Source organism: Rhinolophus sinicus, chromosome 14 (genome assembly GCF_057876585.1).
Source record: "Rhinolophus sinicus isolate RSI-liver-muscle chromosome 14, RSI-T2T, whole genome shotgun sequence".
In the NCBI taxonomy this organism is placed as follows: domain Eukaryota; kingdom Metazoa; phylum Chordata; class Mammalia; order Chiroptera; family Rhinolophidae; genus Rhinolophus; species Rhinolophus sinicus.
This window is the reverse complement of record NC_142514.1, coordinates 31,471,071-31,483,271: the sequence shown is the minus strand read 5'-3', so window position 1 is coordinate 31,483,271 and position 12,201 is coordinate 31,471,071. Positions and strand designations below refer to the sequence as shown.

Genomic DNA, 12,201 nt, shown 5'->3' with positions numbered 1-12,201 from the left:
CTCTAGGACAATCCTCCAGCATTGCAGGCCCTCCACCATTGGCCCTCAGTCTAACTTTGCCCTTCTGGTTCTAACTAGCGAAGTCCTGGGGTCTAATGGAACCTTGTGCAGGACTGAGAGGAGAAAGAGAGGATGGAGTGAGGGAGGGTGTGTGGGCAGAGCCTCTGACCTTGAATGTAAAAGTGCTTTGGAAAGTATAAGCCTTTGCCAACCAGAGTTCTGACTCTTCCTGTAGCTGTCTGTGTGCCCATGTGCCTGTGGGAAGCAGTTCTCGCACATCAATGGGTGTTGGAATGGGGGTGCATGCGTGTGCCTGTATGTCATGTGCGTATGTTTGCACCTGTGTCTGTGAAAAGCGGCCAGCCCTAGTGTGGGAGCTGGAAGGCCCCTGCTTCTCTGTGTGAGCTCTTGGGGGTGTCTGAAATAGCAGTCTGCTCCTAGGGGCAGACCGAGGCAGAAGGCACAACCCTGGGCTCAGCCTGAAGAGATCCTTGGACAGAGTGCCAGTCCTGGGTGATACAGAGATAGGCTGAGGGAGGGTGGCGAGGGCAAAGGAGGCAAAGGCAGGGTAAGAGAGGGAAGGGGACAGTTGGAGAGGAGAGAAAAGAAGGGGCAGCCAGGGAGGAGAAGGGCGATGGAGAGAAGGTAAAGGGGGGAAGACTCCGGGTGCCATGAACAGGGGAGGCCCTCATTTGGGCTCTGCCCTCCTGCAGGGCTCAGTTTCCCCATCTGGGAAATGGTTGGTGGAAGGCCCCTTTCAGCTTAGGGAGCTGAGGACAGGAAGAGGAGGAGGGCGGGGGTCTCAAGAGCCAGGTGCCACATCTTTTTTCAACCTCCTCTGTTCTCCCCCTGCCTCCCAGAGAGCGGGCAGGGGCGGGGCAAGGGCAGCCAAGGCTGGGGCCCTCCCCACGCTAGCCCGCAGGGAGCTGACACGCTCCTAGGGAATTTATCACGCACCCAATTACAATGTTAATTGGCAAGTTCCTGAAATCAATTAATTCGCAAATTTTTTCCAATTAAAAATCCAGATAAATCACAAGGGCGGCGGCAGGCCGGTCCACCCTGCAGTCCGGTGGGCGCAGCGGCCGCAGGGAGGGGAGGGCGGAGAGAGGAGGGGAGGGGGCGGCGGGCGCGGCTGCCCTTGAACGCCTTTGCCGGCCGGTCCGACTGTCAGCGCGCCGGGCGCGGCGGGGCCGAGACAGATAAAACCATCGACCCGTCGCCGCCAGCGCTTCGGCTTTATCGATCCGACGGGAATTTCACTTGCTGTGCAGATCCCGCTGTCCGGCTGTCAGACACTGGGTTGGGGGTGGGGGGGCGTGCAAGGGGTTAGGGGGTGCTGGGCTGGGCCTGGCGTGAGGGACACAGAAGTGGGGGCGGCAGCACACAGAAGTGAGCAGTGGTGCAGATGTGGGAGCTCTGGGTGGGGAAACGGACTTAGGAGGAAGGGTGTGGAAGTAGGGGATGCTCTGAGCGGATCTGCGGGAGGAGGGATGGGTGCAGGGTCACGGGTGGGGGTGGAACAAAAAAGCTGTGGACAGAAGTGATGTCCTGGGCAGTGGAGGGGTGGGTGGAGCCACTGGGACTGGGCTGCAGGCTGGTGGCCACTGAGGAGGCAGAAAGAGAGCTTGGTCCCCTATTCTCCAGACCCTTAGGAGTGCACTGTTTTTGCAAGGCTCTGCAGGTCCCTCCATCTCGTCTCTATTCTCTGTTCCTGTTGAGGGGGAGTCTTCTATTGGGAGCAAATTACCCCGAAACCCTCCTGAGCAGCCAAGGTATGGATCTCAACTACAGAAGGATGTTTCTTTCACCGTCTGCCCCTTCCAGGCTAGTCCCAGGCCTGGGCTTGTGAGTATGTGGGTGGGGGGTGCGGCGATTAAGAGCATGGGTATAGAGTCAGAGAGCTTGAGTGTGAATCTTATCTTTACCCCTTTATTAGCTGTGCAACCTTAGAGAAGTCACTTAACCCCTCTGTACCTCAGTTTCCTCATCTGTAAAATGGAGTTAATATTACCTACCCCAGAGGGTTGTTGTAAAGATTAAATACATTAATGCAATGTAATACTGCTACTACATGTGCCGACACACAGTGAGTGTTCAACAGGATTAGCATTTTTATCATTAGTATAGTCTTCTGGGGTCGTTTTAAGTTTTCCCACAAATTCTTTGATATTTTTCCCTTTAAGAAGTGGAATTTACAGTTTTATTCTCTCTTGAGTATGGGCTGGATTGGTGACTTCCTTCTAGTGAATAGAGTAAAATATATTGGAAGCAATGGTGTCTGACTTCTGAGACTCGATCATAAAAGGCAGCGTGGCTTCCTCCTTAGTCTCTCTCTTGGATCATTTCCTCTGTGGGAAGTCAGCTGCCACCGCCATAGGGAAACTCAGCGGCCCTAGGGAGAGCCCCTCGTGTGGATGACCTGAGGCTTCCTGCCAACAGCCAGGTGCGTGAGCCATCTTGGGAACGGAGCCTGCGGTCCCAGTCAGACCTTCAGATGACGGCAGCCTTGGCGGACATCTTGACTGCAGCCTTACGAGAGACTCTGAGCCAGAAGTTGCAACTACCCACAGCCACCCAGCTAAGCTGTTCCTGAATGGATGGCCCACAGCAACTGTGAGATAATAAATGCTGTTTCAAGCCGCTCAGTTTTGGGGTAATAGATAAGTAATACTTGTTCCTTCAAAATTCAGCTGGGGCCTCACGTCCCTCAGGCGGCCTTCTCTGCTCTGTGCTGCTGTTGGTGCCTCATTGAGGCTGCCCCGCAGCTCCAGTCCTTCCCACAGAGCAGTCTCTACCTCTCAGGGCTTCTATTGCTCGGCTCTCCTCACTCCCACAAAATGAACTTCTGGGGGCAGGGCCCTTTCTGATTCATCTTGGCATGCCCTGCACCCTGCATGAGGGGTGAGGGGAGCGAGTAGCAGGAAGGAGCATCAGTCAGGTTTGAGGACTTGAGCCGAGCTGGTGGGGCAGCCTGCTCCTCTGCGGCAGGTGGCATTTTCTAAAGATGGCTATAGCCCGACCTCCCATCCCACATGCTCTTCTATAATATAAGCTTGCCCTTCTCCCCTCAAAAGGTGGGGTGATGTCCTTTCCCCTAGAATCTGTGTGGGCTAATACTGCCTTAACCAAGAGAGTACAGCAGAAATGACATTAAGTGATTTCTCAAGCTAGGTTATAAAGGTGACCCGGCTTCCATATCGTTAGTTAGAAGATTTGTTTTAGAGCCCTAAGCGTCCATGTAGGAAGTCCAACTACCTCTGAGCTGCCATGCTATGAGAAAGCCCAGGCCACAGGGAGAAGCCATGTGTAGGTGCTTTGGTCACAGCCCCAGCTGAAGGCCCAGACGACAGCCAATATCAACCACCAGACATGTGAATGACAGAGCCTCCAGATGACTCAGTTCCCAGCCATCGAGTCTTCTCAGCTGAGGCCCTGGACATCCTGGAGTAGATACAAGCCATCACCTCTGTGTTCTGTGAATTCCTGACTCCTTGGGGCGATTCGTTACATCCCTCCTCTGCTCCCTTTGATAATCTGGCTCCTTTACAAGGCTGTCCAGGAGGCTCTGCCCAGTCTTTCAGGCAGGGACAAGGAAGGGGGGCTGGAGCAGTAGGGGACATGCACATTCTCAAGACTGTCACCTTGCAGACCTGGAGATTCACAGTGAAGGCAGTGCTTACTCTCCTGGATCGCAGCACCGGCTGCCTTCTGGTGGGTCTATCGGGCCCAGTTCCTGCTTCTGTCACCCTGCCATGAGGCTCAGCATGGCAGTGCAGGGCCTGTGGCAGTGGCTCATGCCGTTCTAGCTCCTCTTGTGCCCTTTGGAGGCTGAGGCCTGAAGAGAGGTCACTCTCCTCCCATCTCCAAAAATAGGGTGAGAAGAGAAAGACAGCACCATCAGCTAGAGCGTGTGATGATTGAAAGCGGAGTGGAGGAGAATGGCAGCATGGCCTTGTCTTTTTCCTAGAGGCTGGGGTGTGGACCAGGTGGCTATTCCTGGGACCTGGGTCTAGAACCCTGAGTGGAATACGCTGGCAGGCAGGTTCCCCTGGTAGGTGTCTTACCTGGTGGGCAGCTGGGCCAGCTGTTCCAGTTCTTGCTCCATATGTTCCTGCAACTCGCTGGGCCTCAGCAGGACCTGGCAGATGGGGCAAATAGGGGCCTGGCTGTCAAACAATGCTGCTGCCTTTTTCTTACCTGGTGAAGGAAGAAGAACAGACAGAAATATAAGCTGGGCTGGTCTGTGGAGGGAAACCCAGTGTCCCAATCCTTTGACCCAAGCCTGCTGTGGCCTCCTAGGGCTTCGTGGCCTAGAGGAGGGGCGAGCCCAAGGGTCTCAGAGCCCACGACCATCACTCCTCTTTGCAGCTTCTGAGGCTGTAGCCATGACCGGTACCTCCTCAGCCAGCTCCCCTCTCGGAAATCTATTGGGACACAATCGATGCTCTGTGCAATCAAACCTTGATCACTTCATTTCACACAGGTTAGTGAAGGTCTTGGTTTAATCATACCATCACCTGAAATACCCAGTGCCCCCTCTGTTTCTCCTTTCCTTACTGCTTTCACACTCCCCAAATCTGGAGCAGGAAGAGGAAGAAAGGACATCCATTCCTACCGTCAGCCAGCAAACACTGTGTGCTCTCTACCCTGAGCCAGGCCCAGTGCAGAGAAGTGGGACACAGACTATAAACAGCTCTAGTCCCCACCCTTGAGGCCCTCACAGTTGAATAGAAAAGACTGAAAAGGACCCAGGCTTTCAGGGTAGCGTTACCTCCCAGTTCCTCACTTCTCCACAGGGTTCTTCCCACAGCCGCTTCTCTCCTCAGTCTGCATGCTAGACGACCTTTTTCCTTCTTATGGTCCTGACTCCCACTTGCGCCCTGTTGAATCTGCATCTCTACCCCAGACCCCTCCTGCGTCATCCAGACCCCTGTATCCCCATGCCTATTGGACATCAATGTCTGGATGTGCATGAGCATCTGAAACTCAATCCAAAAACGAGTTCTTCAGCTTCCTCACGCCTCCCAAACCTGCGCCCCCCTCAGCAGTGCCCATGTCAGTTAGACACCCACATTCACCTAGTCACCCAAGCCGGTAACCTTCGCCTCACCCTCCACATTCACTTAACCACCAAATCCGGTTTGTTCTCATCTTCAATATTTCTGGAATCTATAGTCCCCCTGTTCAGGTCTGGCCACCTGTCACTTGGATAACCTCATAGGCTTCTGGTGAGTCTAAGAGATTCTGGGTTCTCCCCTCCAAAATGCCCTTCAACTTATGTGGGATACATGTGGCTAGAGTGCTGGCTATGCTAGCTGGTGGGCCGGCTGGGAGCTTGAACTTTGTCCCCACTCTGTGCTCTGACCAGAACACACCATGCTCGGAAGGAGCCTGAAGGCTGCCTAGTGCACCTTCTGTAGGATGCCTAAAGCCCTTCCCTGTCACTCTCCCCACTCGGTGCTCCTCTGGCCTCTGCTGACAGGCGTGTGGCTGAGGTGCCCTCTTCATCTAGAAACATCCCTGCCTATCCATGTAAATTCTGACTGTGGAAAGGACGTCTTTAGCTGAAGCCCCGCTCTCTCTCCCTGCCTCTTCTTCCCACTGGTGCCCAGAGAGGGTCAAAATCAGCTTTCAGAGAGCTGATGGCAATGCCATCTTGATGACCAAGATGAGTTCTTGAGTCAGGTTGCCAGATTAAGGCAAATTTGAATTTCAGATAAATATGAGTAATTTATAGTATAAGTATGTCCCAAATGTTGCACGGGACATACTTAGACTGAAAGCTATTCCTTGGTTTTCTAAATTCAAATGTACCTGAATACCCTGTATTTTTATTTGCTAAGTCGAGCGCCCGATGCCCGAGGGAGCTCCCAGTTCAGGTTGAGCACAAGGACCCACCTCCCTTTGACACAAGCCTGAAGATGACCGCGGCTCTCCTGGATGCCCCACCTGAGCAACCTGAGAGCTCAAAGGAGTGATGCATTTGGGGCGTGTGTCTTGAGGAGTGGAGAAAAGAGAAGGCTTAACCAAAGAAATGAAATTTAAGTTGTGCCTTAGAAGTGTTCCAGGTAGAGAATGGGAGTAAATGAATGAATGAATGAGTTATGAGTTCCTTGTGGGCAGGGGCCATTCTTATCCATCTTTGTATCTATAGATAATTGAAAACAGACCCAGTATAGACTATGACGGAGCTCAATGATGAAGCAAGGGAGAGGAGAAGAGGAAGGGAGGGCGGCAAAGTAACAACAGAGAACAGGTTGTCCTAGAAGGCAGATGACTTCCGCAGAGCGGGGATGTCAGCTGTGTGTGTCGGGGTGGGACAGGTAAGGTGCTAGCCCTTTTGGAAGGTCTCTGAGGAGGGAAAGCCTTGGTGGCTGTGCCTCAGATGCTGGGGACAGCTGGAAGTCAGCTCTGAGTACAAGAAGCAGACGGTCTGGGAGTGGGGAGATGAGGATTCTAGTCTCAGCTCTGCCTCTAACTTCACGCAGCCTGAGAATCTCAGAGGTGAGTGACACCCTAGACATTCTCCAGGCCGTTATCTTCGTTTTACAGATAAGAAAACTGAGACTCAGAACTGGACAGGGATCCCTGTGCTTGGCTTTTGATCTCATTGCTTCATTTATTCATTCAGCAAACGTTTATTAAACAATGATTCTACTTCAGGTATTATTCTAGGAGAAACGAGTTCAGAGATAAGTAAAACATATTCTTGGCCTCAAGGAGATCACAAACTAGTAGGAAAGCCAGAAAGGAAAGTTGGGGATTCCGGTCAGAGCAGCCCTGGTCAGGGCTGAGGGAGGCATGAATGGGTGCTTTGGGTGGGGGGCAAAAAGGGGCCAGAGGAGAGCTGCAGGGGGAGGCAATGCTTGATGGAAGGCATGCATGAAGGATGAATAAGGGAGAGCTGACAGGGCTGTTTGCAGGAGACTGAAGCGGGTCCAGGGCATGGAGTCTGAGCCAAGGGGGAAAATGAGGGTTTTAGCCCTTTTAGTGGGGACACCAACTCTGGCTCTTGGGGCTCCTAGAGCCCAGATTCCTCCCTCCAAGCCTGGGAGCAGGCATCAGCCTTCCCACAGCCTGTTCTCGGTTCATGTGCCTTGCTGCCACAGAGATCTACCTTCCTGAGCTTGGCCTCAGTTACCCTGTTGGGTCAATGGGCCCTCTCCCCAGTTCTCAGCTCAGGAATAGCGCTGGCAGGGATCAGCAGAGGGGCCTTGCAGCCTATGCCCTCCATCCCACCCCCATTTTCTCGGGGGTGAGAGTGGCAGGTGTCAGCATGGCCATGGGCCTCCTGCTTCCCCTCCCCCGCTGTGTTCCCTATAATTTTATATTGAGACCTGTGGTCATGACGTGGGTTTTACTGCACTAACGACATGGCCTGCCCAGGTTTAATGACAAAATCCATACTCTGGCCCTGGGCCTGCTCCTCGTTTGCATAATTCCCAGAATACAGCTCCCTGAAGCTTTTGACCTGGGCCATTACAGTGGCCATAAAAAGGGCCATAAAACCGCTGGGGATGGCCAAGAGGAGGGGGCTGTGGACTTGCGGGGGTGGGAATGAAGTCTTCAGCCCCCTAGTCTTCGTAGGCCTGGGGGGAGGCATTCTCTGGCTCTTCACTTCCACAGTTCCTAGAATCTGGGAGTCCATCTCAGGCGGGAGAAGCTTCCAGAAATCCTTAGCCCAGCTGCCCATCTGAGGCAGGAATCGCTGCTCCAGTATTGCTGCCAGCATCACAGGTAGGCAGGCTGAGCCTACCGGGGGCAGGCTGTCAGAAAGCATCTTCTCCTTGAACATTCCTTAGTCCTGCCCCTGCCTTCCCACTCCTTAGCTGGCCACGCACTTTGCCACAGGTGGGTCTAGGTCATTCCGGCCTAGGTTAAATCCTGTCCGTCTTCTGGAGGCCTAGCTCCCCAGGGAGGTCAGGTGCCAGGCTGAGCAGCATGGTGGGGATGGCGACAGCATGAGGACAGCATGAGACGTGGGCGGCATGAGGGGATGGGGACAGGGACTGGGACGGGCTGTCAGTGCTAAAGATGATGAATGGGGGAGGTGAGGCGGGAGGCCCAGTGTTATCGGCAGTGGATGGCGGGTGCGGGCGCTCGCAGCTCCTGCTAATCCCCGGGCGCTGCCTCAGCCCTTGCACTGATAACGAGGAAATGGGACTGACAACAATTTTTAGCTGAGAGATTCTTCACCAAAATGCCAGGCGGCCGGAGGTCTGACAGCGCCTGATTGAGTGTGTGAGTGTGTGGGGGGAACGCCCGCAGCCCCCTCCCCTCCCATGCAAAGATGGATCGCTCATTCCGCCTCCCGTCCACATTCATTACTGCACCTCCCGCCCGCCACCCAGGCCCTGCAGCGCCTGCCACCTCCATTTCTCTGACTGCCTCAGGTATACCCTGAAGCCGGAGGAGAGCGGGGAGTGGAGGGGCCCTGACCTATGCTCAGGCTGAGGTAGGGCACCTCAAGCTCAAAGAGCCTAGAATGCGACTATAGCTCAGCCCTGACTGGAGTCTCCCTCGCTGTGTGGCCTTCAGAGGGTCTCTTTCCATTTCTGAACTGCTGGAATACCTTCTCCATCAGAAAACAGGAGGCTCTAACAGGAAGTGAACGACTGGGCTGTGAGGGAGGCTACAGGCGTGCTGAGGAGCGAGGAGGGGTCATGCCATGCAGCCTTTTCCTAGCCTTTTCCTTTCTTTGAGTCCAGCCCTCAAGCGTTGGAACAGGCCTGAGGTACCTGGGGTCCCAGATCAGCCCTCTGCTGCCCCCCTCTGTTGGGAACCGCTGACCACTGGGAGCAGGCATCTCTAGGGCTGGCATCACGGCTCCTTCTCGGCCATCTTCCACAGTGAGGCCTGGTGCAGAAGTGGACACTGGGGGATGAGGGTCTCATTCAAAGGAAAGCCCTCCTTTCCTAGGTTACTAACCCATGTCTGGACCAGCAACTCGCCACCATGTGATGGCCTCTCTGGCTTGGCCTTTTTCGTTTTGTCCCAGCTCTGTTGCCTGTGGTTCCATTCTTACCTCTGCTTGTTCAAGCAGCAAATCCTATCTCCATGATCTTTTCTCTACAAACCACAAAAGGCAGGGGGCTTGACTGGCTGGTGTCTGACTTAAGAAGGGAGAGGGTGACAGTGAGGGTGGGGGTAACTGTAATGATAGACGGCAAATGAGGCTGGGACTTTTTAAAGCGTATGTATGTGTGTCTATGCATGTGCTTGTGTGTACACATGTGTATGACCTTCCCTTCCTCTCTCTGCACTCCCAACAGAAGGGCATCCATTTCCTAGTGACCAAGACACAGAAGAGCCTTCAAGCAACATTCAATAGTGTTGCTTCTTACTAGCTGTGAGGCCTTGGGCAAATCACTTAACACGTCTGAGCTTTAATTTCGTCTTGTGTGAAACAGGGATAATAACTACCAACTTCTAGGACCCTTGTGAGGACCCATTTAAATCAGGGCTGTGTACAAGTGATAAGTCGTTATTATTGTTAGAAGGACATTAGCACAGTTTGTTGTTTGTGCCTGTCTTTACCCCATCCTGACACCAGCCTGGCCTTGTCCTATATCTGGCCTTCTTCCCTGCTATGGTCAAGATTGTGAACCACTCAGTAGGTACCCTGGCCATTTTGGCCTCCATGGAGTCCCTTCTTCCTATCCATCCATACCCATCTATCTATTTATTGGTTTGTATGCCAATATATCCATCCATCCATCCATCCATCCATCCATCCATCTGTTTATCCATTAATAATAATATGTTTGTTGAGAGTTATTATATGTTAGGCTACAGGTTTAATGCTGCACACATTTTATCTCATTTAACCCTTACAATAGTCCTGTGAGGTTAGGTACTATTATCTCTATCACACTGATGAGGAAACTAGAGCTCAGAACAATGAAATGACAGAGCTAAAAGGTTCAGATCAGGGATTTAAATCCAGGTGTTGCTGACCCTAGAGCTAGTGCTCTTAACCACTGCACGGTACCCAGTTACCTACCTACCCATCCACTCACCCAGGTAATGGTTCAATAATATTTGACAAATGTCAGTTGGATACTGATGATGGGTCTGCTAGAACGGAGGCCATGCAATAACGAACAAGACAGACACAGCGTCTGCCCTCAGGAAGCTTAGGACCTACTGGACAGATATATTAAACAAACATCCGAGAGAGGTCTTAGAAAAAGGGAAGTACATGGAACTTGTATGCCATCCGGTCTGGGAGGTGAAAGAAGTGATGTTTAAGCACAGGCTTGAAAAATCAGTGGGAACCAGTCAGGCAATGATTGTGAAGTGGTGCTCTAGATAGAAGACAGCATGCTTGCAGGTACGGAGGGGAGAAAGCCTAAGTGAATAATTGAAAAGAGTCCAGCGCAGCTGGAACAGAGAGAGTGAGCGGCAGAATGTTGAGATATGATAGAGAGGCCAGATCCTGGAGGACTTTTACAATTAGATTAACGGTTTGGTTATTTTTTAAAACATACCAGTGAGAAAGGTTTTACGCAGGGGAGTGACATATCAGATTTGTATTTTAAAAAGATCATTCTAACCGCAAAGCAGAGAATGGTCTAAAGGATCAAGAGCAAATGCAGGAAGGCTGTGTAGGAGGTTGTCTTACTAAATCAGATGAGGCATAATGGTGACATGTCCTAGGAGGAGGAGGATGACGATGGGAGAGACCACAGCAGCAGATGGCTTGGACATGGGGTTAAAGGACAGACAGGAGTAACCAAGGGTGACTCCAAGTTTTCCGGCTCGTGCAACTGACCCGTGGAACAGGACAAGCAACAGGCTTGGTAAGGAAGAGAGTGAGTTCAGTTTTGGATGTACTTGGTTTGAGGAACTAAGACATGTTAAGACATCCATGTGAAAATGCTGAACAGGCGCCAAATGTGAACCTGAGCTAGAATGATAGACACTGACATACAGGCAAGAACTGAAGTTCACTGCATCCTTTATGCCTAGTACAGTGTCTGGCACATGGTAAAGACTCAGTAAATACTTAGTAAATGAATGAATAAAAGAATGATGTTAAGAGTAGGTGAGATCACTTCGGTAGAGAATGTACAGTAAGAAGAGGCTGGACCCAGAGTAACTCCAAGAGGTGGAGGAAGTTTAAGTCATCAAAGACTAAGAAGGAATAGCCAAGCGGAAGATGAAACAGGTGTGATGTCATTGATGCCAAGAAGGGAAGAGTTTCAAGGAGTGGAGGGAGTATCATGGATAGAGCCACATGCTGGTGAAAGGTCAAGAACATAAGGCATGAAAAGTGTCCCATCTACCCATCGTATCCACAGCACAACCATCTACCCCCCCACTTCATCCATCCTTCATCCGTCCAACTTCATTATTCATCCCCTCTCCCCTCTCATTCATCCCCTTCCTCCTTCTCTTCTCTCCAGAAAACCATGATTGGCGTCTCCGCTGAGAGTGGAACAGGAAGAGTTAACATGCTGACAGACGGCATTTTTTACCTTCAGTCAATATGAACAAGGCCCCAAGACTATGATTCCAAACATCTGGATTTCATCAATATGTGATCTGTCATCGTATATTGGCATTCCCAAGTCCCTGCGCCAGAGCAATGCGGCTGGTTTTATTAATACGTCAAATACATTATCCGTGTAATACACTTGTCTGGCTGGGGCCTCCCGCTGGGGCGGGGCGGCGGATTTGAATGTATGATGAATCAGTTTGCATTACATGTTCGTAAGTCATCATTTGTCAGGATTAATAGGCATCCCTGGTCGAGGAGGTGGGGGTGGGGCGGGGAGAGACGTGTATTTAGCTGTGGCCCACACTTAGCTGCCAGTGCCCAGGGATGCCCTGAAAACAGCTATGCACCTTTCTGCCCAGATCCCAGGGTAGTGGCTGGTGCTCAAGGGGTAGAGGTGACATTTTTAGTAGTTCCAGAGTCATTTGGAACCACATAGACCTATTTGTCTCTGCTCTGGGCTTGCCAAGCAACCAAAAAGAATATGGCAGGATTCATTTGCACAAGTTGGCTAACTCTTACTCATCCTTTAGTGCTCAGAATTTCTTCTTCCAGGGAGCCTTCCCTGACTCCCCCAGACTGCACCAGCTGCCTCCTCAGTATTCCCCAGTCTCTTGTGCTACCTCTAGTCACACAGTGTTACAATTGCCTATTATGTGTCTGTTACCCTTTGTAAATGATACATTTCTTGAGGGCAA

The 12,201-nt window shown here is 51.8% G+C and overlaps 1 protein-coding gene and 1 long non-coding RNA gene across 3 annotated transcripts in view; one reads left to right on the top strand and one right to left on the bottom strand.

Annotated features, from left to right (window-relative positions):
- Window positions 1-12,201, bottom strand: part of RNF220 (ring finger protein 220) — a 213,211-nt gene that overhangs the window by 31,180 nt on the left and 169,830 nt on the right. For both annotated transcript variants that reach the window (XM_074334607.2, XM_074334608.2), the window contains exon 3: window positions 4,068-4,200. In XM_074334607.2, coding sequence (XP_074190708.1) covers window positions 4,068-4,200 — 133 coding nt within the window. The remainder of the gene's footprint in view (window positions 1-4,067; window positions 4,201-12,201) is intronic.
- Window positions 1,172-2,775, top strand: LOC141572365 (uncharacterized). Its single transcript, XR_012497723.2, has 3 exons — window positions 1,172-1,290; window positions 1,685-1,775; window positions 2,330-2,775. It is a non-coding gene; the product is annotated as an uncharacterized LOC141572365 (long non-coding RNA).